We start from the raw sequence: 24,753 nt of genomic DNA, 5'->3' as shown, positions 1-24,753 counted from the left end.
CCAAACAAAGGTCTGATTTTAACTCCAGATGGGTTTTAGGTGGATGGGTAGCAAAGTGAGTGTGAAATTCACCAGCTAATGCAGAAATGAGGCCTTGGCTATCCTGTGCAAAAGGAAAAGCTTCAACAGCATATCTCTTTTTTCAACAATACGGACTAAGTGAAGTCACCCAATTTTTGTTAAAATATTACTTTTTCAAGGTGTGGATTTGTACTAATTCTGAATGGAATACAGAAACTATTCAAGACTCATTTAACATAGCTTGCTTAAAACTGCTAGAAAGATGATGCTGAACTTAATATAGTGCTAGGGATGAAACTAGTGTCTGAATCCAAAACTTTAAACAGTCCCATTAAAATTTTCAAATTTAGCTATGAGTTACAAGTTTAATCTGTGGGTAGTTAATCTTTATTTTGTTTTGTGTGAATTGTAATCTTGTTTCATTTACATGTTAAGGTACATTTAGGAATGGAATTGCAGAAGGTGAAGTTGATGCATCGATTGGAAAAATTGAGGCTATTCGATTGTCCGTTCTTTCCGAATCTCCTGTTTGGGTTTTACTGAGTGAGGTAATATTTCAGAAAGAACACAACATCCTAAATTATTTCTACATTAAAGAGAGAAGCCCAGGTCTCGTGCAGCTGACAGCACGTCCCCCATATAAATGTCCAAACTACCTTGTACCAGCAGCAATGTATACTTAACTTTGCATTGGTCTCTTGATTTGCCATCAGATCTACCTCCTCAATGGGCGTAGTTACATACATACGAGTTAGGAGCAGGAATAGGCCTTTTGGCCCCTCGAGCCTGTTCAGCATTTGATAAGATCATGGCTGATCTGATTGTGGCCTTTGTGGCCTCAACTCCACTTTCCTGCCTACCCTATAACTCCCTTGTTAGTCAAAAATCTATCTACCTCTGCCTTAAAAATATTCAGTGACCCTGCCTCCACCATTCTCTGGGGAAGAGAGTTCCACAGACTCACAACACTCAGAGAAAATGTATCTTCTTATCCACCTTAAATGGAAAACCCCTTATTTTTAAACTGGGTCCCCTATTTCTAGTCTCTCCCACAACAGGAAACATCCTTTCAGCATCCACCCTGTCAAGTCCACTCAGGATCTTACATGTTTCAGTAAAATCACCTCTCATTCTTCTAAAAGCCAATGGATACAGGGCCAACCTATTCAACCTTTCCTCTTAAGATAACGCTCCCCCAATCCCATGAATCAATCATGTGAGCCTTCTCAGAATTACTTGTAATGCAATTATGTCCTTTCTTAATTAAGGAAACCAAAACTGTACACAGTACTTTAGATGTGGTCTCATCAATGCCCTGTACAACTGTAGCAAAGCATCCCTACTTTTATATTCCATTCCCCTTGCAATAAATGACAGCATTCCACTTGCCTTCCTAATCATTACTGTTCCTGTATACTAACTTTTTGTGATTCATGTACCAGGACATCTAGATCACTCTGTACCTTGGGGGAGAATTTTCACCCCGTTGGGAAGGTAGGGTGGGAGCAGGCACGGGCAGGGGTGGGTGCACAGCTGATCATCACCCACAATAGGCTGCGCACCGCCATTTTACATGGGCAGGCCAATTAATGCCCGCCCAGCGTGGTGCGCACCCAGAAGCACTGAGCTCTCCCTGTGCGGGCGGGGGGAGTAGGCTGAGTCGGGGCCTACGCTCTTTCGTGCATGCGTGCAAAAGAGCACAGAAATCTCCCTGAGGCACAGGAAACAATTTTAAGACATGTCCCCTCATGTGACAGTGTCACATGAGCTGGGACGTGTCAGTGAATTTTATTAAGAATTTTTATTAAACGTTAAAAACCTTCATGAAACCTCATCCCGCCTGTAGATGAGGTTTCATGATAAATGTGAAGGCTGCCAGGGCTCTTCACCTGCCCGCTAATCTTAAGGTTGGATGGGCGGCTCAGTTAATCATTTTAATTGGAATTTAAATGGCCTTCATAGGCCTTTGACAGTTTGTCGGGTGCACAGCAGAGTCAGCTGCACACCCGCTGAACTGAGGATCTGAATGATGTGCGGTGATGTCAGGACACACGCTCGACATCACCGCACGTCATTTTATGAGCTTATGTCATTTTCACAAGTTACTTTCCTACCTACCTTTATGTCATCAGCAAATTTAGCAACCATACAATCGGTCCAAGTCATCCAATTCATTGATATAAATTGTAAATAGTTGATGCCCCAGCACTGATCCTTGTGGCACTCCACTTGTTACATCACACCAATCTGAAAATGACCCATTTATGCTCTCTGTTTCCTGTTAGCTAACCAATCCTCTTTCCATGCTAATATACCCGTACACAATGAGCTCTTATTTTGTGTAGTATCCTTTGATGTGGCACCTTGTCAAATCTTTCCGGAAATCTAAGTACACTACATACACAGGTTCCTCTTTATCAATGTTGCTTGTCACTTGTTCAAAGAACTCGAATAAGTAATCAAACACAATTTCCCTTTCACAAAACAACACTGACTCTGATTATATTGAGATTCTCTAAGTGCCCTGCTATAACCTCCTAATAATAGATTCTAGCATTTTCCCTACGGCAGAGGTTAAGCTAACTGGCCTGTAATTTCCTATTTTCTGTCTCTCCACACCCCCCCGCCACCCGCAACCCCCTCCCCCTCCCCCACTCCTCCCACCCCCTGCCTCCACCAAACACTTTCTTGAATAGAGCAGTTACACTTGTTATTTTACCATCTGATGGGACCATTCCAGAATATAGGAAATTTTGCAAAATTACAACGAATGCATCTACTATCTCAGCAGCCTACTGGTGATCAAATGCAGACTTAAACGACAGACGTAGCAGGTGTGAACTAGCTCAGTTCTTCAACCTGCCTGTGTTACATCACTAAGAACCAGCTGAACCCAGTCTCAGAGCACCTTCTTCACATGTTTATGGTGCACTCCAGGGGGCTATAGATAGCCCATCTCTATGATTGGAGGAAAATTCAATGTTGCAGCTAAAAGGATCAAGGCATCCAATGTGGCTCCATGCAATGTCTGAATCTGTTTCTTCTTCATGGCATCAGGCTTTCAAATTAAAAGTTCTTTAGTTGAGGTGCTACTGCCTTCAACTGGGCAAAGAACAACCCAGCGTTCTGGCCCCAATAGAAAGAGACCCACAAATGGCCAGATCCAGGGCCATGGAAAGGTTTGTCTTTGGCAGTAATTGCCCCTGTGCCCCCCTTTAGGGAATGCCTCCTGAAACATGGCCTGGATTTCATATTATGGCATGCAAAGAGCCTTCACACAGAGAAATGGTGCACAAACAAAGATAATGAAGTACTACCACCTCAATTTCCCAAGGTTTAGCCACTTCACAAGTTTCTACAGTGGTAGAAGTGGGAAGCTTAGAAAATAAGGACTGAATGATCAGGCCTTAAAAGGAGCCACTATGATCTTAAACAAAAGGTTGTCAGATTTGTTATAAGTGAGATGGGATATAGGCAAGGTGGGAAACACCTCCATGAAGGAGTAATAGAATCATCTTCACATGTGAGTCTTGGTAATTTTGCAGGATAATTCAACGTTGCCAAGTGACCAAGTTGAGATTATTGTCAAAACAGAACCATAATGTCAGGACATAAGTGAAAGTGGGCTCAGATCCTAGTCAGCTGCGAATGCAGTTGTACGGCAACTGACACAACTTAGATATTGCTTTGTGATGGAAGTATTGCCTTCTCAACTGACAGTGAAGCAGTCAACTTAGCGCTGCAGATATGGAAATGTGGATAGTGAGAAACAGCTAAAGGCCACCTACTGTACCTGTATAGCCTGGAAGCTCTGTGATCATTCTTCTGATCCTCCTCCTCTTCCTTCTGAAACAGAAGAACAGAAGGAGACCTAATTGTAGACCCTTTTAATTTCTACTTGGAACACAATAGAAGGTAAAACAGAAAAGAACTCTGCTGTTGGTAAAAGGTATATTGCCACATTCAGAAGCTTCAAAACATTCAAATTCGCTTCGAAAAGGTTGTTGGTATTAATGGGAACTCGAAATTATCATAAAGATGTTAGAACAGGATAATTTCTATCTGATTTAAAGCCCTGATTATTTAATATTTTTCTAACTAGTCCAATGTCAAGTTTTTTCAGGCTTTTAAAAAAAGTATTTTTCTTTTGTCCCTTATGAAGCACCAAGAAACATTTTACTGCCTTAAATGTGGCATGGTTTGCCTAGAAATCCAATACTATGGTAAAATGTGAATGGGGGGGATGAGCTGTTAACCCACAGCAGTTGATAGGAATGTTGGTAGCACATGAAATTCGTGCTACTTGCTTATTTCAATGATCTGTGAGTGTAGCCAACGCTATCCATACTGTTCACTGGCTGTGCCAATGAACCATTCAAGCAGAGCAGGCTCAAGGGACAAACAGGCCTAATTCTGCTCCTATTTCTTGGCCAAAATTTTCCGTTTGGCAGGCGGGCAGAGCAGGAGTGGCCGCGGGCAGGCACAAACCCGATTGGGGCTGTGCCGCCATTTTGCGCTGGCGGGCCAATTAAGGCCTCCCCAACGTATTTCCAACTCCCATGAATAGCGGGAGCGTGCGGGCTGCGGTGGGCGTGCACAGACCACCAGGTACGATGGCAAGCCGGCAGTCTGTTTAAAGGAAGGCCTGGCAGCCTCCTGTAGGCTGCTCACAATGGCCACGTTGAGATCACACCGCAGGGGGTCTGCAGAGCAAGGCACACTGGAGGGAAGGGCAGAGAAGCAGGGAAGGCTGCAGGGTCTGCCACAGGACCAGGCAGGCTGCAGGGTAGGCAGTGGAGGGACAATGTGCCCCTCGCTTTTCTGATGACTGCCTTGCTGCCCTCCTCGAGGAGGTGGCAGCACAGCGGGAGGTGTTGGTCCCCCAGAATGGGAGGAGGAGTCCCTCCCACATGACCAAACGTGCCTGGGAAGAGGTGGCAGAGGTGGTGAGCTCCTGTGACGTGATGCGGCGCACCTGGATCCAGTGCTGTAAGCGCTTCAATGATTTGTTGCACTCTGGAAGGGTGAGTACCATGTTGGCATTAGGCATTTAACCCAGCAGGTAGTCTTAGCCTTTGAGGGCCCTCCCCCCCCTCAGCCAGTGTATCCCATATTGCTATGTGCAAAAGTTGCTCATCACCTCACCTGTCAACCTCATGCCCCTTACCTTAAATCAATGTCACCAGGTTACTCATCCCTCCACCAGGGGGAAAAGTTCCTTTCTGTCGACCCTATCTATGCCCCTCTTAATGTTATCAAACCCAATAATGTCACCCCTCAATCTCCTCTGCTCCAGGGGAAATAACCCCAGTCTATGCTATGTCTCCTCATAAGTCAAACTCTCCAGCCCAGCCAGCATCCTAGTCAACAACCTCTGCACTCCCTCCACTCCAATCACATCCCTCCCGTGAAGCACATATCACAACAGCACGCAGAACTATAGCTGTGGCCTAGGCAGCGTTTTCTGCACTTGCAACATGACCTCCCTGTTCCTATATTCTGTTCCTCAGCTAATAAAGGCAAGTATAGCATTTACCTTCTTAAATGCCTTATGTACCTGTCCCGCTCCCTTAACGGGCCTCTCGACATGCCCAGCAAAGTCCCTCTGATCCTCTACTTTCCACAGTCCTACCATTCCTTGTGTATTCTCGGACCTTGTTTCTCCTGCCCAAGTGCATCACCTCACACTTACCCACATAACATTCCATTTGGCATTTTTAAGCCATCTGACCAGCCCATCTGTATCCTCCTGTAATGTTAGGGTCTCTTCCTGACTATTTACCACCCCACCAATATTCATCTCCATAGGTTCTGGAAGGCTGAGCGCATAATGAGCCAGGAGAAAAGGGATGAAGTGTGTCACTGTGTGCACACTAACTGATCCACTGTCCTTGTTGTTAATTTCAGCATCTTCAGAGCCTGTCTGCCAGGAGCAATTCCAGATAGCCCCTCTCACACCTGAGGGCCCTCAACTGTCACCCATGTCACACTATTTCTGCGAGGCAGGCACCAGCGCAGATACTAGCACACTGGTGGGCATTGCAACGTCGGCTAGCACCATGGAGAGGACACTTCACAATCACTGGAGGAACTGGCAGAGACAGAGTGTGCCGATGGTGCCAGCAGTCGGAGGACTGCAGGGGACCAGACGCATGCTGAATCGGTGCGTGACGATGTGCCTCTGGAGTCGTCCGCGACACAGCAGCTGCAGGAAATGTGGCTGGGTGTGCGGGAGCATCTGGGAGTGTTGCATAAGACTATGCTTCGCTTGGTATCCATGGTGGAGGAGTCCACGCGGAGCATCATTGATGCAATGAGCCTCATGCTTCCTCCATGGAGAGAATGGCGACTCTTGTGGAGAGGGGCTTCCAGGAGAATAAGCAGCTTCTCCTGGGGTTATGCTCAGACCAGCAAGCCCTCACAGTGCCAGTGGCCACAATTGGTCATTGCTAATGTGGGAGATGTGTGGGCTTCAAGCTTCCCAGCTCGTTGCCCATCCATCGATACTGAGCAGGGAGGTCCGAAGCAACCTCACGTCAGTGGAGCAGCTGCCTGTTGTATCTGTGGGCTCCTCTTACGGAGCTCTGGATGAGGGCAACAGCTGCTCCGCCCCTCTCCCAGTGAGCGCTTTATTGGGTGAGTCTGCAACGACTGGCAAAATGCCAGCTGTGAACCTGGTAGATCCCTCCCAGACAGGGCCAGCACAGGCTCCAAGGGCCAGAGAACAGCCACCAAGGTCATCGAGGCCAACAGGACTACAGAGTCAGCAGGCTATCTCAGATGCCACTCCGAGCGATGGGATGACACCAAGATGTAGCTCCCGTAAACGTAAGCATAAAGCACCTTAGGCACACCACAGGTTTCTCACTGGTGCTTTTGTTTGGCCCTAGGTGAGGGAATTATTTGTTTATGCTTGAAAAATGTTTTGGTTTGACTTTGTGTGGCCTTATGATGGTGAAAATTAAAACCAGATGTGTTACCATGGCTGAGGGTTGCTCCTTTGTTCTGCATTTGTATGTTTTACATATATGTCATGAGTGTTTGAGTAGACATTGAAGTTGATGTCCAAAGCCCTTAGTTGCAGTTGTTGAAATGGCAGATATAGCAGCTGATGAAGTGGCAGATATAGAACTTAAGCACCGAGTATGGAAGCGCCAGGCAAGGCTGGTCCTCCTGATCCATTTGTGTGTAGCTAGCTGAAGGGTTGTTGGATTAAAGTCTCCTGGGTATTCCTGCCTCCTTGGTGTAGTCCCAGGTCAGCATTTAGCCCCTCAGCATTCCCCTGTGCTTCCTCATCCTCAGAATCAGTGCTGGACTCATCGTGTGCAGCCGCATCCACTGTGTCAACATCTTCATCATCCACTGCACCCCCCCTTTCTAGCGCAAGATTGTGGAAAGCGCAGCATGCAACCACTATCTCCGACACACGATCTGGGGGTTACTGGAGTGCACCTCCTGAGCAGTCCAGGCATCAGAAGTGCATCTTGAGAAGACCAATGGCTTTCTCCACCACAGCCCTTGTGGAGGTGTGGCTCCTATTGTAGCGCTGCTCAGCTTCTGATATTGGATGGTGGAGAGGCATCATGAGCCACCTTCTGAGGGGATAGCCTTTGTCACCCAGCAGCCATCCATCAAGCCGAGCTGAAGTACTGAAGAGCCCCGGCACCCTGGAAGTGTCTGCGGATGTAGGCGTCGTGGGAGTTGTCTGGGTACCTGGCACAGATTTGTAGAATCAGCATCCTGTGATCACGCACTTTCTGCACGTTCATGGAGTGGAAGCCCTTCCTGTAGATGAAGGCACCGGGCTCACCTGCTGACACCTTGATGGCCTCATGTGTGCAGTCTACTGGACACGGGAGAAGCCAGCAATGGCCACGAAGCATTTGGCCCGCTGTGTCTGGCTTGCCTGGTCCCAGTGGAAGTGGTTGAAGGTCAATGCACACCTGAACAGAACATTGTAACCTGCTTGACACAAGTGCGCACAGCTGATTGGGAGACACCGCAAAGATCACCCACTGAGCCCTGGAAGGGGCCAGAGGCATAGAAGTTGAGGGCAACTGTGACCTTCAGAGCTGCTGGCATGGGTGTCTGCCCACAGTTAGGAGAGATCTTGGAGCCAATCATCTGACAGATGTAGTTGACTGTCTCCCTTGACAGTCGGAGCCTCCTTCGGCACTGCACCTCAGTCATATTGAGGTAGCTGCTTTGCCGCTTGTGTACCCTGGCAGCAGGATAGTGGCATCTTCTGCGGCCCCTTCCACTTTGGACTACCTTTTGGCCCTGCGCCCCTTGTGCCTGCGCCTGTACTCCCAAAGGTGGCTCAACTGGAAGCTGATTGTGCACTCCTGGCCTCCTCCTTATTCTAGCCCTCCCTTCCTCAGAGGAGCTGCCTCCAGTACACATGTCAGAATCCATACCCAGGCTAAAGGGAGGCCTCTGGAAAGTTGCAGGCCCAATAAAGATTACTGATTGCAGAGTGCTGACCTGAAGGTTCAAAGTGCACAGAAAGCTGCTGGAATTCGTTCTGAACTGCTACAGATCTCACAGGCAAGTTTAAAAAACTTTCTGCAATAAATATCCTCAGACCAGATTAACAACCCCACTGGGCCCACTTATCCCATCCGTGGATGAGTTTTTTAATAAAAAGTCTCTTACCAGCCTGCCCATTGCGCCTGTGTGCCGACCCGAAGATTGCATGGGCACCTGAAAATTGGCCTATATTGCCAATTTAAGGGCCTTAACTAGCCCGTTGATTAATGGCTGGCGCACGTCAAACTTCATCATGTGCCCATCAGCGGAGAAGAGTTGACGTTTCGAGTCCTCATGACCCGCCGATGCTGCCAGACCTGCTGAGTTTTTCCAGGTAATTCTGTTTTTGTTTTGGATTTCCAGCATCCGCAGTTTTTTGTTTTTATTTTTTTTCATCATGTGCCCACCCAGCAAAATATCGTGATGGCGTGTGGTGACGTCGGGATGTTCACCCGACGTCACTGTGCCTCATTTTACGCACTGACGTGGCGCACCCCCGCACATCAAGCAGAAAATTCTGCCTCGATGTTCATATCTTTCTGGTACTGAGCTCATTGGTGTTATCCTTCCACACCTCCTCCTTAGCAGCCATTACTCACAAGTCATGGATAAAATGCTGAAAGAAGTTTAATGATTTGACTAAAATTGTCAGGATAAGAGTGCTGCTTAAATCCCTCTCACCACAACTGCACCACTCAAGTGCATCCTGGTTAGTGTGCCATTGTATTAAGCGCGGTCAGCACATGGCATCCAATGAGCTGGAGAGCTGCATAATTGTGAGTGTGTCCTGCATGCAGCAGATGATTCTCATTTACAAACTCATCTAGCTGCTTTAAGTACTGTCAGCATGCATAATGTGAATGCTACCACCTACATTAAAAGGGCAGGGTGTGCACTTTTAGTCCATGTGCGTGCATCAATCCCGCATTTTGGGTCCTTAGTAGGTTACATAGCACCTGAAAAATGCCCATGTTCTTTAAATTATAAGAGGTGAACAGCATATGGTTTTCTGCAATAAAATGTACAAAATACATCAAAAAATTGATGTTTATGCAATGTTTTCATAGATATTCATTAAGACAGCTGCATAAATGCAAGAAAGAAACTGGGCTTCCCACTGTGCCTCTTCGATAAAGGTTGCCTGAGACGGATTCCTGCAACAACTGCACCACCTAGTGTGGTAAAATTAAAAGAACAATTGGGTAAAAATCAACTAGCAAGACAGCTAACATAAAAAGACCATGGTGGTGGAACACTGCAGAAATGAAAATGTTTAAACGATCTTTCACCAAAACATTTGAACTGTTTATTTATATATAGTAACATTGTTTTATAATTTATGACTGTCACCATGAAACTGAACAACACAATACCATTTTAATGAAAACTACAGTGAAGTTGAGTTATCATTATGTTATTGTGTGCTGTTTATAGATGCATAGTTTGTGCAGAAACAAAATGTATGCTTGGTAACTTTATGTAATTGGCCCTAAGATAAATGATTTTAAAATTAATCTACATGAAGTCTAGTGTGATAATGATCTCTATTAATCACAAACTATCTTTTTTTTGAGGGGAGGTTTTACAAGTTTGGTTTGTAACCTCACGCCAACAAGTAGCGCGAGATGGTTTGGATTGTAGCATTGAGAAATGACATTCTGTGAGCTGACAGCATGTTCTTCGCCTTGTTTGTAACCTTCATAACACACTCCACTGTTGCATCACCTTTTTTTTCAAGTCAATCTGCCAAAGAATTCACAGAAATTGAGCTAATGACGCTCATTGTTTAAGTGCCATTCAAGGCTAGGATCCAAACTTTGATTTGAAGTCAGAAGTTACACACCTTGCTGTTGGAGCAAAGAGGCTACTGAAGGTGTTGGCCCTAATACTCTGTGAGGCTTCTATCAAAAGAATTTCAGGGCATTTGCTTTAATCTTCACTGTAACTCCTGCTGCTGCAAGGTTCTATTGCGTATGCTCACTCAGCAACCATTCCGTCCACTGACGTCATTGTTGTGCACCCATTGTCCATCTTGATCACCGCCCCGCGCCCGACCCCTTGCTGCCCCTCTCACCAGCCCTCTCGACTCTTTGCCATCATGCGCAACATCCTGCTCACCTCCCCTCTGCCAGACCCTGACCACCTCATTCACCACCACTCTCCTGACCCCCTCACCACCCAGCTCGCCATCACTCTCCTGACCCCTCGCTGTCTTGTTCGCCGCTGCTCTCCCAAGTCCTTGCTTGCCGTGAAGGGGACAGTAAGGGGTTGGGAGGGAGGCGGCAAGGGAGAAGCAGTAAGGGCTTGGGTAAGGGAGGGTTCCAAGGTTTCAAGAGGCAGCAAAGGTGGGGGCAAGCAAAGGTGGAGAAAAGGCATACAACAATGATGTCACTGTTGGGAAAAACCGCATCCACCAGCAAATGGAGTGAGTGCTGAGTGGTTGCAACTGTTCCTGTGTGGTGGCAGGAGTTAGTGTTTAATTTTTCAAAGCTGTGAGAGGTCTGCAGTTAGTTGCACTAAAGCAATGAGTACAAAGCAATGCTGTTCTTAGACACGCTTCTTGTTGCTACTACAACTGTAATGGTTAATCTTAGTCTAGAAATTGTTTTATTCTAAAATTATAATTTGATTTGGATTTTATTAATATATTGGGTGTCATATTTCAGTGCCATTCATTTTTTTCCCTTACAAGGAACTCACAATCATATTATGTTAAAAGAGGATGAAAGAGTACTTTGGCTGAATTTTTGTCAATACCACTTCATAACTAAACTGCAGGAATGTCCTTAAAGCGATTTAAGACTTGCAATGTAAATTCCTTCTGCACGCCTTCTCTGAGATGCACATATAACATTCAACAGCCTGTCTAAGGACCATCAAAACTTGTGCAGTTGAGGGTGCAGCCATGTCATCCACAATTACAATCTTTTTACAAGTTAAGTACTCAACCTCTTAAGATACAATGCTACCTCAACTTTTTTTTAAAATATACCTTTCACAAATACCCACTAATTTTGTACTGCAATTGTTGGTCTTTAGTCTGTTTATAAAAGGTTTGTATCAAAAAAATTATTCAGGTGCTTCGAAGGCAGTGGTAACATTATTGGCACCAAATAGTGCATGAAGTCTTGTGGATATATTTTGCTCTGTGGATTAAGTTAAAGCAAAATTGCTTTATTAAACTTTAATTGGAGCATGTTGGTTTATTAAAAGAATGCTTTAGCTTTAAACACAGCAGAAAATGTGTTCCTTAGTCTGGAAGACATGTAATATTGAAGTCAATGTGTTATTGTCCATTGCCAAAGTATAGTAAATCCTCCCACCCAATAGTAGCATTTTATTAAAGCTTTAACTGAAATATTGGGCTGGATTCTCCCCTGATATCCCACCTCAAGCCAAACAAGACAATGATGGAAAATTACAGTGGTACATCCTTCAGACACCTTACCTGACCAATACGCCCCCCACTTCACACCTGCATATCCCTCCACCAGTCCGCACCAGGACCATTGCTGGCCACTCCTTCCTCATTCGCTGTAGGGAGGGGAGCTCAGCGACCTTATGTATTTCCTGGTATCCACCTGTTACTTGCAATAGGTGGGAAGTAATGGTAGCATTTACATACTGAAGGCCTTGGTTTCAGCCAAGGCTTTCACTTGAACATTCCCTTCCAATCGTCAGAGCCCTTACAGGTTTTTATTGCTGCTCCCTCCTCTTCTGATGCTGCACTCACAATCCTGCTGAAGCACCAACAGAATTGCCTTCTCCTGTAGTGGCTGGATCTGTTTTGGTAGCAACAATCCCATCAGGAATCCATCCTGCATGTCAAATGACCCCTCACCCAGGAGAATGGGTGGGGGTTACAGCAGTCATTGTGATGGGCAGGAGACCCACCCAACTACATCAGCACTGCCGGCAGGAGAATACTGGCTGTAATGTCAAATTGGATATTTATCTGTTTACATTTTAAAGGACTTGTGCACATTTTTAACCTTCAAATTGGTGGATTGTATTTTAAGTTTTGTAATTAGCAGATTATAAAAATGTCAAATTGAATATTTTTAAAAATGGAAAAATAAAAGCAACCTGATGTGTCTGACACTAATTATTCCTGTCATTTTCATTTGTACTACACACTATGGGCATGCATATAACTGCACATGCTATTATTAATGTAAATATTTTGTTTAGAATGCTCAATATTTAGCTTACATCCAAGTGAACACTTCACTGCAATGGAAATAATTTTGGAGAATCTTTGCAACTACCATGAAAATATTGATGCGATTATGTAACATTTTGGAAAATCTCAATTTTCACTTACCCTTGTCTTATTGACAATCATGGACAGCTTCTGTACTATGATTTTTACAAAGAGTAACAGACCTCTTGTACCTAGATTCTTCCTAGATGAGCTGAACAGTCAACTCTTAAGAGGTATTTTTCTGTGAAGGTCATTACAGCTGAGCCTGCCCTCACACAATATCCACATACGTACATTTTATAGCAAGAAATACTGGAAAGTGGCCAAGAACAATGGGCAATTTCCCCCTTCCAGCCCAGACATACTGAAGTTAATTATACCACTCCCACTTGCTGCTCTAGTTAACTCCACAAAGAAGCGGAATCAAATCAGGTAACCTCATGACTTATATGTCCACATGTCTGTCCTTGGTTTGCTGCATTGTTCTAGTGAAGCTCAACGCAAACTGGAGGAACAGTACCTCATCTTCTGACTAGGCACTTTACAGCCTTCCAAACTGAATATTGAGTTCAACAACTTTAGATCTTGACCTCCCTCCTCCATCCCCACCCCCTTTCCATTTCTTCCCCCTCCCTTTTGTTTTTTCCAATAATTTATATAGATTTTTCTTTTCCCACCTATTTCCATTATTTTTAAATCTATACCTTTTATGCCCTTTTAGTCTTATTTCACCCCACCCCCACTAGAACTATCTGTATCTTGCGTGTCCTGCCATCCGTTCTTAATTAGCACGTTCTTTTAGATAATATCCCCACCTTCAACACCTCTTTGTTCTTTTGTCTGACATATTTTGATTAGCTGCTCCTATAACTGCTTGCTTGTCCCTACAACCACCACCCCCTCCCCCCCATCCCCCACACCTTATATTTCACCCCTCTCCTATTTTTACTTAGTTCTATTGAATGGTCATGAGGACTCGAAACGACAACTTTGTTCTTCTCCGCCGATGCTGCCAGACCTGCTGAGTTTTTCCAGGTATTTGTTTTTGTCATGACCTATATGGCTCAGTACCACAATATACAGTGCCTCAACTATAGAGTCATCGCACTAAATTTTATCAGCCCTCTGGGAATGGGCTAGGAGGCAGCGTAGGACTGTAAAATGGCAAGGGAAGGAAAGAGGTTGGAGTGCTCACCATCTTTCTGCTGCCATGCCATCTTGCCAGTGGCATAGAAGGTACCAGACGGTCCTTCCACCCAGAGGCCATTATTAATAATTCTTTCATGGGATGTGGGCATCACTAGCTAGGTCAGCATTGATTGCCCATCCCTAATTTCCCTTGAGAAGGTGGTGATGAGCCATCTTCTTGAATTGCTCCAGTCCGTATGGTGTAGGATCACCCACCGTGCTGTTAGGAAGGGAATTCCAGGATTTTGACCCAGCAACACTGAAGGAAGGGTCATATAGTTCCAAGTAAGGATGGTCTATGACTTGGAGAGGAACTTGCAGATGGTGGTGTTCCCACGCATCTGCTGCCCTTGTATATCTTGGTGGTATAGATTGTGGGTTTGGAAGGTACTATCAAAGGAGCCTTGGTGAGTTGCTGCAGTGCATCTTGTAGATTGTACACACTGCTGCCTCTGTGAGTCGGTGGCAGGGGGAATGAACGTTGAAGGTTCTGGATGGGGTATCAATCAAATTGTATGCTTAGTCTTGGACAGTATCAAGTTGAGGTGTAGAGCCTGTATGCCCGAACTCCTATCCAGCACTCCCCTACTGGACTTTCTGGTTATTATTCCAATAGTACGCAATCACATTTCCCTACTGGTGCAGATACCTATCCATGACAACTATCAGTCTTGAAATATAATGGTGTAAGCTCTGAAGCAGTTCAGTTACTTTGTCCTGCTGCAAAATGTGTGGCTGAATAGGCCAATTCTGAAGCAACACTCCTTGTCATAGATGGTGCAGGTGTAAATCACCGGGCCAAATGATGATGAAGTCTACACAGTAATAACTCTTAGAGCCTGCTGTGCTTTCTATTTTGTTCTTTTTGCGTTCCTCTCTGTTAGCCATCTCTCTTCAATTTCTTTGACTCCCTGAAGCAACACAACTCTTCAATGGTGGCAGCCTATTTGGAAACTTGCTATGTTAGATGTTGCCACTTCAGAGTACCAGATCAGACCTGGGCCTGAATTTTTAGGATGGCAGGGGCACATATCCCCGCCGACTCCAGCAGCCCCGATGACATATTATGTTCTGAGTGTTGATTGTCATAAGGTGGGACTTCCGCCCCTCACTCAGGACGAAGTCCCGCCTTGGAGAGCTGTCAGCCAATCTGCTTGGCTAGCAGCTCTCCAATCCCTCCAGGTAAAGCGCTGCAGTGCCCTGAAGAGGCACTGCAAGGAGCTGCCTGGCACTTAGTCATGGGAACTGGAGGACAGGTAAGTGTCAGGGGTCCTGAAGTGGGGAGGGTGGAGGGTAAGGAAGGCCCAGAAGGATCGAGGTCTTGGAGGATAGGCAGGGAGCCGAATGGGAGGGTGTCCAGAGGCCACTGGGCCTTAGGAGGACACTCTCAGTCAGAAAGGAACTTCTAATGGAGGCCGCCCCCCCCACCCAAAAAGATTGAACTTACTTTATTTTCGCATTCCCCCAACCCCCGAGCTGTCATCCAGCCGCCAGCCTAAAAATTGAGGCTTTGCGGGAAAAGGCTCTTAAGCGACCATTAAGTGGACTCCTCTACTGGACCTTCTGGCATTATTCCAATGGTGTACCAACACACATGTCCCATCTGGTGTGGCCAATTTTCTAATTGTGGTTTGAAGGTCAAAGATGTTCATATTTTCTAGGTTAGAACCTCTGCCTTCCAGATAAGATGTTAAACTGAGGTCCTATGTGCTCAATCAGGTGGACTTAAAATATCCCACGGCACTCTTTTGATGAAGATCAGGTGTTCTGGCCAGTATTTATCCTTCAGTTAACATCACAACAACAGATTATCTGGGCATTATCACATCGTTGTTTGAGGGAGCTTGCTGTGTGCAAAGTGGTGCCAGGTATCCTACATTACAACATTGAGTACTCTTCAGAAGTACTGCATTGGCTGTAAAGTACTTTGGGATGTCCTCAGGTTGTGAAAGGCTCTATATAAATGCAAGTCTTCCTTTTCTAACATTGACATGATTTTTAAGAAATCACCCCCTGATCCTACAAACATTGCTGTGGTCAGTGATGGGCGCACTTGTGCCTAGATATGCAACCCCACAAATTTTTTTGGGTCACGATATTGAAGGTGTTTATTTCATAGTATTGATGGTGAGAAGTTAGAAACTGTGAATGAGCAAAACAGCTTAGGAATTCATCAATAGAAAGTACTAAACACTTGTGGATGGTATAAAACATTATCAAAAGAGGGAAGAATACAACATGTGGAAGTTATGCTGCAGTTATATAAATCTGATTAATTACACGTGGCATACTGTGCTCAGGTCTGGATACCCTGCCTCAGGAAGGATATATTTGCCTTGAAGGTGATGCAGTGCAGCTTCACCAGGACAAAACTGGGACTAAAAGAGATAAACCAGAGGATAGGCTGGTAATAGCCCTAAGGTGTTCCTGCTCCGTTGTGTGGAGGAATTGCACTGATAAAGGAACAGCTTTGTGGAAAGTCCCAACAATTGTCAATAATGAGAGATGGGTTATATTTCAGTTTTTAAAAATTAATTCTTGGAATGTGGGCATTGCTGGCATGGCTGGCCTTTATTTCCCATCCTTAGATACCCTTCAGAAAGTGGCATTTGGGCCTTTTTCCTAAACCACAGCAATCTGTGTAGTGAAAGTGCTCCCACGACTCTGTTAGGCAGGAAGTTCCAGGATTTTGACCCAACCCCCATGAAAATATGGTGATATATGTCCAACTCACAATTAGGGAAAATTTGAGGTGATAGGATTCACATGCACTTGCTGCCCTTATCCTTCTAGGTGCCTTAGGTGCTATTTTGGGAGTTGCTGCCAAAGAAGCCATGGCTAGTTGGTGCAGTATATCCTCTCGGTGATGCTAATTACAGCCATGATATGCTGGTGGCTGAGAGGGTAGATGTTTAGCCTAGGGAATTAAGTGTAAATCAGGTAAACTGCTTTGTCCTGGATGGTGTTAAGTTTCTTGAATGTTGTTGAAACTGCACTCATCCAAACAAATGGAGCATGTTCAATCACACTTCTAACATGTATCTTTGTAGATGATAGGGTGGTTTTGGAATTCAGGAAATGAGCCATTGCCTCATGAATACAAATAAGAATACATTTACTCTTGTAGTTATGGTATTAATGTGGCTGATCCACTTACGGTTCTGGTCAATGGTGACCCCTATGATCCAGATGCTGGGAGTAATACCGTTGAATGTCAAGGGGAGATCATTAAACTCTCTTGTTAGAGGTGGTCATTGGTTGGCACTTGTGCTTTCCACTTCATCAATCTAAGATTGAATGTTGTCCATGTCTTGCTGCATGTGGGCATTTCAATTCCAGCTATGATTTCACCCAGGTGCTGCTTTCCAGCTGACCCTTTCTGATATTTGTGGTATAATTGGGAGGGCACATTATTGTTTTCGACAAATAGATGCAAGCACTGCTAAGGATGCATCTTTAGCACTATCTTCCCCAAATCAGCAGAATTTTACTATTCCATTTGCATCAGGGCAGGAGTGCAGGAAGGTTGCCAAGGATTGGTTCCTAAGCAAGGGGTCAGATCTAGGATTAAAAAAAAGTGTTTTCTTCTTCAGTGGTCTAGGCCATTTGAAAGGCCTGAACCCTACTGGTGTAGAAGCAGGAATATTTCATCTCTACTGACGTAATAACTGCCACTACTGCATCGGATTCTCAATGAGCCTTAGGAACAAGAGCTTCAGTTAGGGAGGTGAGCCAAAGTTAGCATTAGCATTTCCTTGTATGAAACAACAGTAAGAGAAATGCCATGTATACCACTGCTGAAACTAAGCTGTGAGGTGAACACAAAGAGGCTACAAAAAAGATAGAGATCAATTAATTGATTCGGCAAAAAGCTAGCTGAAAGAGTTTGTGTGAAATTATCCACTTTGCTAAAAATAGAATAGCAGGATATTTTTTAAAAAATTGAGAGACTAGTAAATATCAGCATTCAGAGGGATTCAGGTTTCCTTGTACCTGAATAACAGCAACTTAACATACAGCAAGCAATTAGAAATGCAAATTGTAGGTTAGCCTTAATGACAAGGGGGTTTGCATCTAAGAGTGAGGAAGTCTTGCTGCAATTATACGGGGCTTTGGTGTGACCATACCTGGAGTAGTATGTACAGTTTTGTTCTCCTTACTTTTGGAAGAATACACTTGCCTAAAGTGGCTGCAACAAAGGTTCACAAGATTGATTCCTGGGATGAGAGGGCTATCCCATAAGCAGAGGTTGAATAAGAAGGATGTGTGTGTCAGCCATGGCTCAGCTGAACACATTCGCCTTTGAATCAAAAGGTTCTGGCTTCAAGTCCCACTGCAGGGCTTCGGCACAAAAATCAAGTCTGACACTCCAGTGCAGTACAAAGGGAGTATTGCACTGTCGGAGGTGCCTTCTTTCCAATTAGATGATAAACCAAGGTCCCATCTGCCTGCTCAGATCAACATAAAAGATCCCATGGAGAACAGGGGAGTTATCCCTGGTTTCCGGGCCAATATTTATCTGTCAATCACAAAACACAGATTATCTGGTCACTATCACACTGCTGTTTTGGGAGTTTGCTGAGCTGAAATTAGCAGTTGCATTTCCTAAATTACAACAGTGACTATACCTCAAAAAGTACTTCATTGGCTGTAAAAGAGTTTAAAACATCTGGTGATTGTGAAAGCACTAAATTAATGTAAATATTTCTTTATTTTTATATTTTCTAGAATATGGAAGAATGAGAGGTGATTTCACTGAAACATGTAAGATTCTGTGAGAGTTTGACAGGATAGGTACTGAAAGACAGTTTCTCCTTGCCCCCTGGAATTTAGATTCAGAATAGAGTTGTAGAATCACTATGGCACAGAAGGGGGCCATTTGGAGTCCATGCCTGCCATCTGTACAGCAGTGTAGTCACTCTCATTCCCCTGCTCTGTTCCCGTGGCCATGTAGGTTAAGTGACCATCCAATTTATTTTTGAAATCTTTGATCATCTTTGTTTCCACCATCTAGGGGGCATAGTCTCAGGTCAAGGAGTCGGCCATTTAGGATTGGGATGAAGAGAAATTTCTTTACTCAGATGGTTGTGAATCTTTGGAATTCTCTTACTTGAGAAGCTGTGAATGCTCAGTAGAAGAGTATATTCAAGGCGGAGATCAATGGATTTTGGGCACTGACGGAATTAAGGGACATGAGGATAGGACAGGATAGTGGAATTGATGTAGAAATGCAACCATAATCTTATTGAATTGCACAGAAGGCTCGAAGGGCTATAAGGCATCACTCCAGCTCCAAGCTGTAAAGGCCCACTGAAGAATGCTACAATCAGTTGTAGTACCACTGGACAGAGTTAGTGGTGAAATTCCCTGCCAGAGAGATCTGTGATCAACGCAAGAACACTTGCTTAACTGCTAACTGCAAAATTTGTATCATTATTTCTTCCAGTCTCTCTGCATTACTTACACTGCTCTTATCACTATTATTTACCTCACTCCATTCTTTTTTTATAAATATACAAAATTGATGGGCATGGAAAGAACAGCTCATCGATCAAGACTGCCCCTCATCTCATGATGACTTGAGCACCATGCATAAACACTTTCCTTCCCCTCTGTCCCATCCCTACAGACCAGCAACAACAGATGTGCCCCCACGTCAGAGTTCCCTGAGGCAGTGCACGGGGTTATGGGGTCAAAATGGAAGTGTCCATCCAGCTCAAGTACACAACCATGGCTCAGGACCTTGCACGCATGAACTCCTCCATCATGGACAGCCACATACGGTACCACCTGAGTGCACGCAGGAACTGGGTGCATACCACACTCTGTAGCCTTGACCGGTCAGTGGCACTGACAGCGCAGAGAAGTTTGAAGGGGTGCCAGGTCTACTTCCCTATGCACCCAGGGTATTTCTGTGTTCTGCATCTTCCTCTTCTTCCACTTACTGCTCCTCCTCTTCCTCTGATGAGTTGCATCCATCTAGCACAGCATCATCTTCAAGGTCCACAACTCTCTGAAGGGCCATGTTATGGAGAACACAGCAGACCACCACAATGCGTGAAACCCTTGCAGGAGTGTACTGCAGAGTCCTCCCCAAACACCAGAAGCTTGCGAAACCCAAAGGTCTGGTAGTTCTACTGAGCAGATGGCTTCAATTGTGGTGCCTCTGTGGCTCCAACTCAGGTTCTCAAAAAGGGGTAAGCCATCTCTTCAAGCGATTTCTCTTGTCTGTTAGAATCCATCCATGTAGTTTAGAGGGGTAGAATGAAATGCTGTGGCAACCTGGATTGCTAGGGGATGAAGGAGTCATGACAGCTGTCAATGAAGAGATGCAAACATGCAGGAAGCTCATGTTGTGATCACAGTTCGATTAAACATTTGGGGAATGGAAGCCCATTCTGTTGATGTATCCCACAGGATGGTTACTCAGTGCCTTGATAGCTACATGGATGCAATTATGACACACTGCACCTGGGGGAATACAGCAATTGAGGTGAGACCCACTACCCTTTGTGCCTATAAGGACCCATCTGTCTGCAATTGTATATACTATCCAGCTTTCACAAAAAAAGGAATCAGGACCTGTGAGATGCAATGGTGTACAGCCTCTTGTGAGATGCCACAAAGATCCGCAGCTGATCCTTGGAAGGAGCCAGAGGCAAAGCAGTTCAAGGCCACAGAGACTTTGACAGCTAATGGCAGGGCACCATGAGTATGCTGCGAGACGTGAGGTCTTCCAGAGGGAGGCCACAAATCTCTGTAATAATTTTTCTGGAGAGTTGTAGGCTCCTGCTGCACTAGTTCTCCAATATATTTAAGAGGTCCAACTTTGGCGGTATAGTCTATGCTGAGGGTTTGGCCTCCATTGCCAGCCTGATACTCGTACCTCTCACTTCCCTCCTCATGCTCGGGGCTCTGCCTTTCTTGTGCAGGATGTTGCTCATCACTGCAGGACCCGAAATCTGAGAGTCATGCTCCCATTGCCAACTGCTGCCCTCCTTGTGCTCAGGTGGCCTCTCAATTAAGAAAAACTGCATTTGATAGCCATCACATGAGGCATCAGGATCAGGCAGGGGGAGGTAAACAAAGATCTCTAGACACCTCCTCTTTTGATAAGATCACCTGCTTGTGCAAGAATGGCTTATGTCGGATGGTAAGTCTGATACGATTTTGGGCTGAGTATGCAAATGTGATTTGCGAAGCATTTAACATGCCGAAATGCATGGGGAATTTGCACTGAACAGCAGGTCTCATACTTGCTCAGTTACTTGACACAAGTCAATAGCACAACATGAAGTGGTTAATGTTGCCAGTAAAGTGAGTTGCTGCAGTGCATCTTGTAGATGGTACACTGCTGCCATTGAGAGTCGGTGGTGGAGGGAGTGTTTACAATGGTCAATGGGGTGCCAATCAAGTGGGCTGCTTTGTCCTGGATGGTGTTGAACTTTTGAGTGTTGTTGGAGCTGCACTTTTCCAGACACCCACTAAGTATTCCATCACACTCCTAACTTGTGCCTTGTAGATGGTGGACAGGCTTTGGGAGTCAGATGAGTTACTTGCCACAGAATTCCCAATCTCTGACCTGATCTCGTAACCACAGTATTTCTATGGCTGGTCCAGGTAAATTTCTGGTCAATGGTAAACTCCCCTGTACGCTGATGATGGGGGAATTCAGGAATGGTAAAGCCACTAAATATCTATAAGAGTTGGTTAATTACCTCTTTTTTTTTGCAGTTTTCACAAAACATTTATTTTCCATTATCATAGAACAATTGAAGCTGAAGTACAGTTACAAGTTACTTGGGGCCAAGATTACCTCTTGTTGGAGAAGGTCATTTCCTGGCACCTGAGTGATGTGAATGTTACTTGCCACTGTTACTTGCAACATTCAGTCCAAGCCTGAATGTTGTCCAGGTCTTATTGCATAATGATACAAACTGCTTCAGTATCTGAGAAGTCAGGAATTGTATTAAACAATGCACAATCATCTGCAAACAGAGTCCCTACTTCTGACCTTATGATGGAGGGAATGTCATTAATGAAGCAGCTGATTTCCATTGACTTCAATTTCGCTAGAGCTCCTTGATGCCACAATCAGTCAAATGCTGTCTTGATGTCAAGGACAGTCACCGTCACCTCACTTCTTGAATTCAGCTCTTTTCTCATGTTTGGACCAAGACTATAATGAGGTCAGGAGCTGAGTGGTCTTGGAGGAACCCAAACTGAGCTTCGGTGAGCAGCATAATTCCATTTGTACGTGCCACTTGATAGCACTGTCGACAACACCTTCCATCATCTTGCTGATGTGTGAGGGCAGACTGATGGGGCAGTAATTGGTTGTCTTGCTTTTTATGGACAGGACATACCTGGGCAATTTTCCACACTGTCGGGTAGATGTCAGTATTGTTTTAGTACTGGAACAAAATCCTGAACCACAAGTCTTCAGTACTACTGCCATGATGTTGTCAGGGCCTTTAGCCTTTGCTGTATCCAGTATCAGCATTTCTTGAGTATCGCGTGGAGTAAATCTTATTGGCTGAAGACTAGCATCTGTAATGTTGGGGAGCTCAGAAGGGTGAGATTGATCATTCACCTGTTAAAATATTTGTTTAACATTTCTGCCATTTCCTTACTCTCCTTTGTAATTTTTCCTGTCTCAACCTCCACTTTTATCCTTATATTATCCTTAACTTTTTTTGTTAGTCATGGATGAATTGTTATCAGCAATGTTCACATATCATGAATGAATTAAAAAAATTCTATTCATAGTAGATAACACAAAAAAGTCAGAGGAACCAATGATCTAATTAGAGTGAGAACTTACAGTAATTAAGAAAAAGTACTGGAGAAATTAATGGGACTAAAGGCCAATAAATCTCTCAACCAGATGGGCTGTATTCTAGAGCCTAAAAGAACTGGCTACAGAGATATTGGATGCATCGATTGTGATCTTCCAAAACTCTCTGAATTCTGAAACAGTCTTGGTATTGGAAGGTAGCAAATGTAATACCATTATTCAAGAATGGAGGAAGAAAACAGGCCAATCAGTCATCAGGAAGATGCTGGAATCTATTATTAAATTAGGCAGAGTCAACATGTTTTATGAAAGGAAAACTACAAAGGAATATAAACACGTTAAGTGAGTGGGGAAAAAATAGAAGATGGCGCATAATGTAGGGAGATATCAGTTTATTCCATACTGTAGGAATAAAAAAAACAGCATTTTTTTAAATTATGAGAAACTATTAAATATTGGTGTTCAGAAAAATGTTGGAGTCCCTGCATACAAATCACAGAAAATTGGCTTTTCTTGCAAGGGGGTTGGAGCACAAGAGTAAGAAAGTCTTGCTGTGGTTGTACAGGGCCTAAGTGAGACCACTCCAGTGTTCAGTTTTGATCTCCATATGTAGAGAAAGATATACTTACCTTAGGTAGTGCAATGAAGGTTCATTAGACTGATTCCTGGAAAAAGGGATTCTCTTATGAGGAAAGATTGAGCAGACTAAGCCAATATTCCTTAGAGATTAGAAGAACAAGAAGTGATCTCATTGAAACATATGTAATTCATAAGGAGTTTGACAGGGTAGATGCTGGGAGGTTGTTTTCCTGGCTAGGGAGCCCAGAACTAGCAAGTACAGCCTTGAAATTGGTTAGGCAATTTAGCACTGAGATGAGGAGAAATTTTTTTACTCAAAGGGTTGCAAATCTTTGGAATTATCTACCCCAGAGGGCTGTGGATGCTCAGATGTTGAGTACTTTGAAGAAAGTGATCAATATTTTTGAATGCAAGGGGAACCAAGGGATATGGATATATTGCGGGAAGGTGGAGTTGATGTATAGAATCAACCATAATCTTTTTAAATAGCGAAGCAGGCTCAAAGAACTGAATTTTATACAATTGCTCCAATTTTTAGGTTCTCATATATTTTCCTCCACTGCCCAATCTGCTGTGACTATCATGTACACTCCCTATTTGCCCAGTCCATTATGAACGCTTCTCTGCCCTGTTTTGTGCCTTTCTCCTCTGACCACCTAATTATGAATCCTCCTAATGTAACTGATCAAGCTCCTCTTCTGCGTTCTCCCTTTGTATCCTTGTTTCCTGCCCTATTATATATCCTCCTCACCTGTCCAGTCCCCTATGTCCCCTCCTACCTTGCCCACTCCATTATATACCCTGCTCACCTGCCATTCGGTTATATACCCTCTTCCTCTGCCCACTACATTATGTACTCTCCACCTATTACTTACCTTCCTCCTGTTATTTACTCCGCTCCTTCCTGCTTACTTACCTCACTCTTCTCTTCCTATTTAAACTCTCGTTATTCCACCTGACATTTCTCCGTTACTCAGTTCTCTCCACCATGTATTGAACCTCGAGCCTCACTCCGCACCCGCTGCCGGGCCATGGATCCGCGCTTGCGCCGAGCCGCCTAACGGCTCTGACCACCTGCCGTCTCGCGCCCCCGGCTCCCTCCTCCCCTTTCCTCTCTCCCTCCCTCCATCCCTGTGTGCATATGGTGGCGGGGAGGCTCGACCTCCAGGTTCGGCTGCCGATTCCGTCCTAACACCTCGCGCTCTGGCACCACGCCCTCCCCTTCGTGTAGACGGACGGTCCGGCGGGCGGGATCACTCCAGCTCCAGGTTCGGCTGCCGATTCCAAGCTCCTCCCCCACCCACGGTTGACGGTTTGAATCTTGACAACCGGAGCACGTTGCGAGGCGACGCCGCCTCCTGCTGTCCTGGCGTCGGCATGGCGCGTGCGCAGACAGGTCTGGCGGTTATAAATGTGAGCCAGCGGGGAGATAACG

General features: G+C 44.8%; 1 protein-coding gene across 4 annotated transcripts in view; it reads left to right on the top strand.

Annotated features, from left to right (window-relative positions):
• Positions 1–12,655, top strand: part of LOC121284965 (alpha-1,3-mannosyl-glycoprotein 4-beta-N-acetylglucosaminyltransferase B-like) — a 277,514-nt gene extending 264,859 nt beyond the window's left edge. For all 4 annotated transcript variants that reach the window (XM_041200995.1, XM_041200975.1, XM_041200984.1 and 1 more), the window contains 2 exons: positions 457–569; positions 9,618–12,655. In XM_041200995.1, the coding sequence (XP_041056929.1) occupies positions 457–569; positions 9,618–9,641 (137 nt within the window). In that variant the 3' untranslated portion in view covers positions 9,642–12,655. The remainder of the gene's footprint in view (positions 1–456; positions 570–9,617) is intronic.
• The last annotated feature ends 12,098 nt before the right edge of the window (positions 12,656–24,753 follow it).

The sequence above is a fragment of the Carcharodon carcharias genome, chromosome 1 (genome assembly GCF_017639515.1).
Source record: "Carcharodon carcharias isolate sCarCar2 chromosome 1, sCarCar2.pri, whole genome shotgun sequence".
Lineage (NCBI taxonomy): Eukaryota > Metazoa > Chordata > Chondrichthyes > Lamniformes > Lamnidae > Carcharodon > Carcharodon carcharias.
The sequence above is the reverse complement of the archived record's forward strand: the minus strand, read 5'-3'. Positions and strand labels throughout refer to the sequence as shown.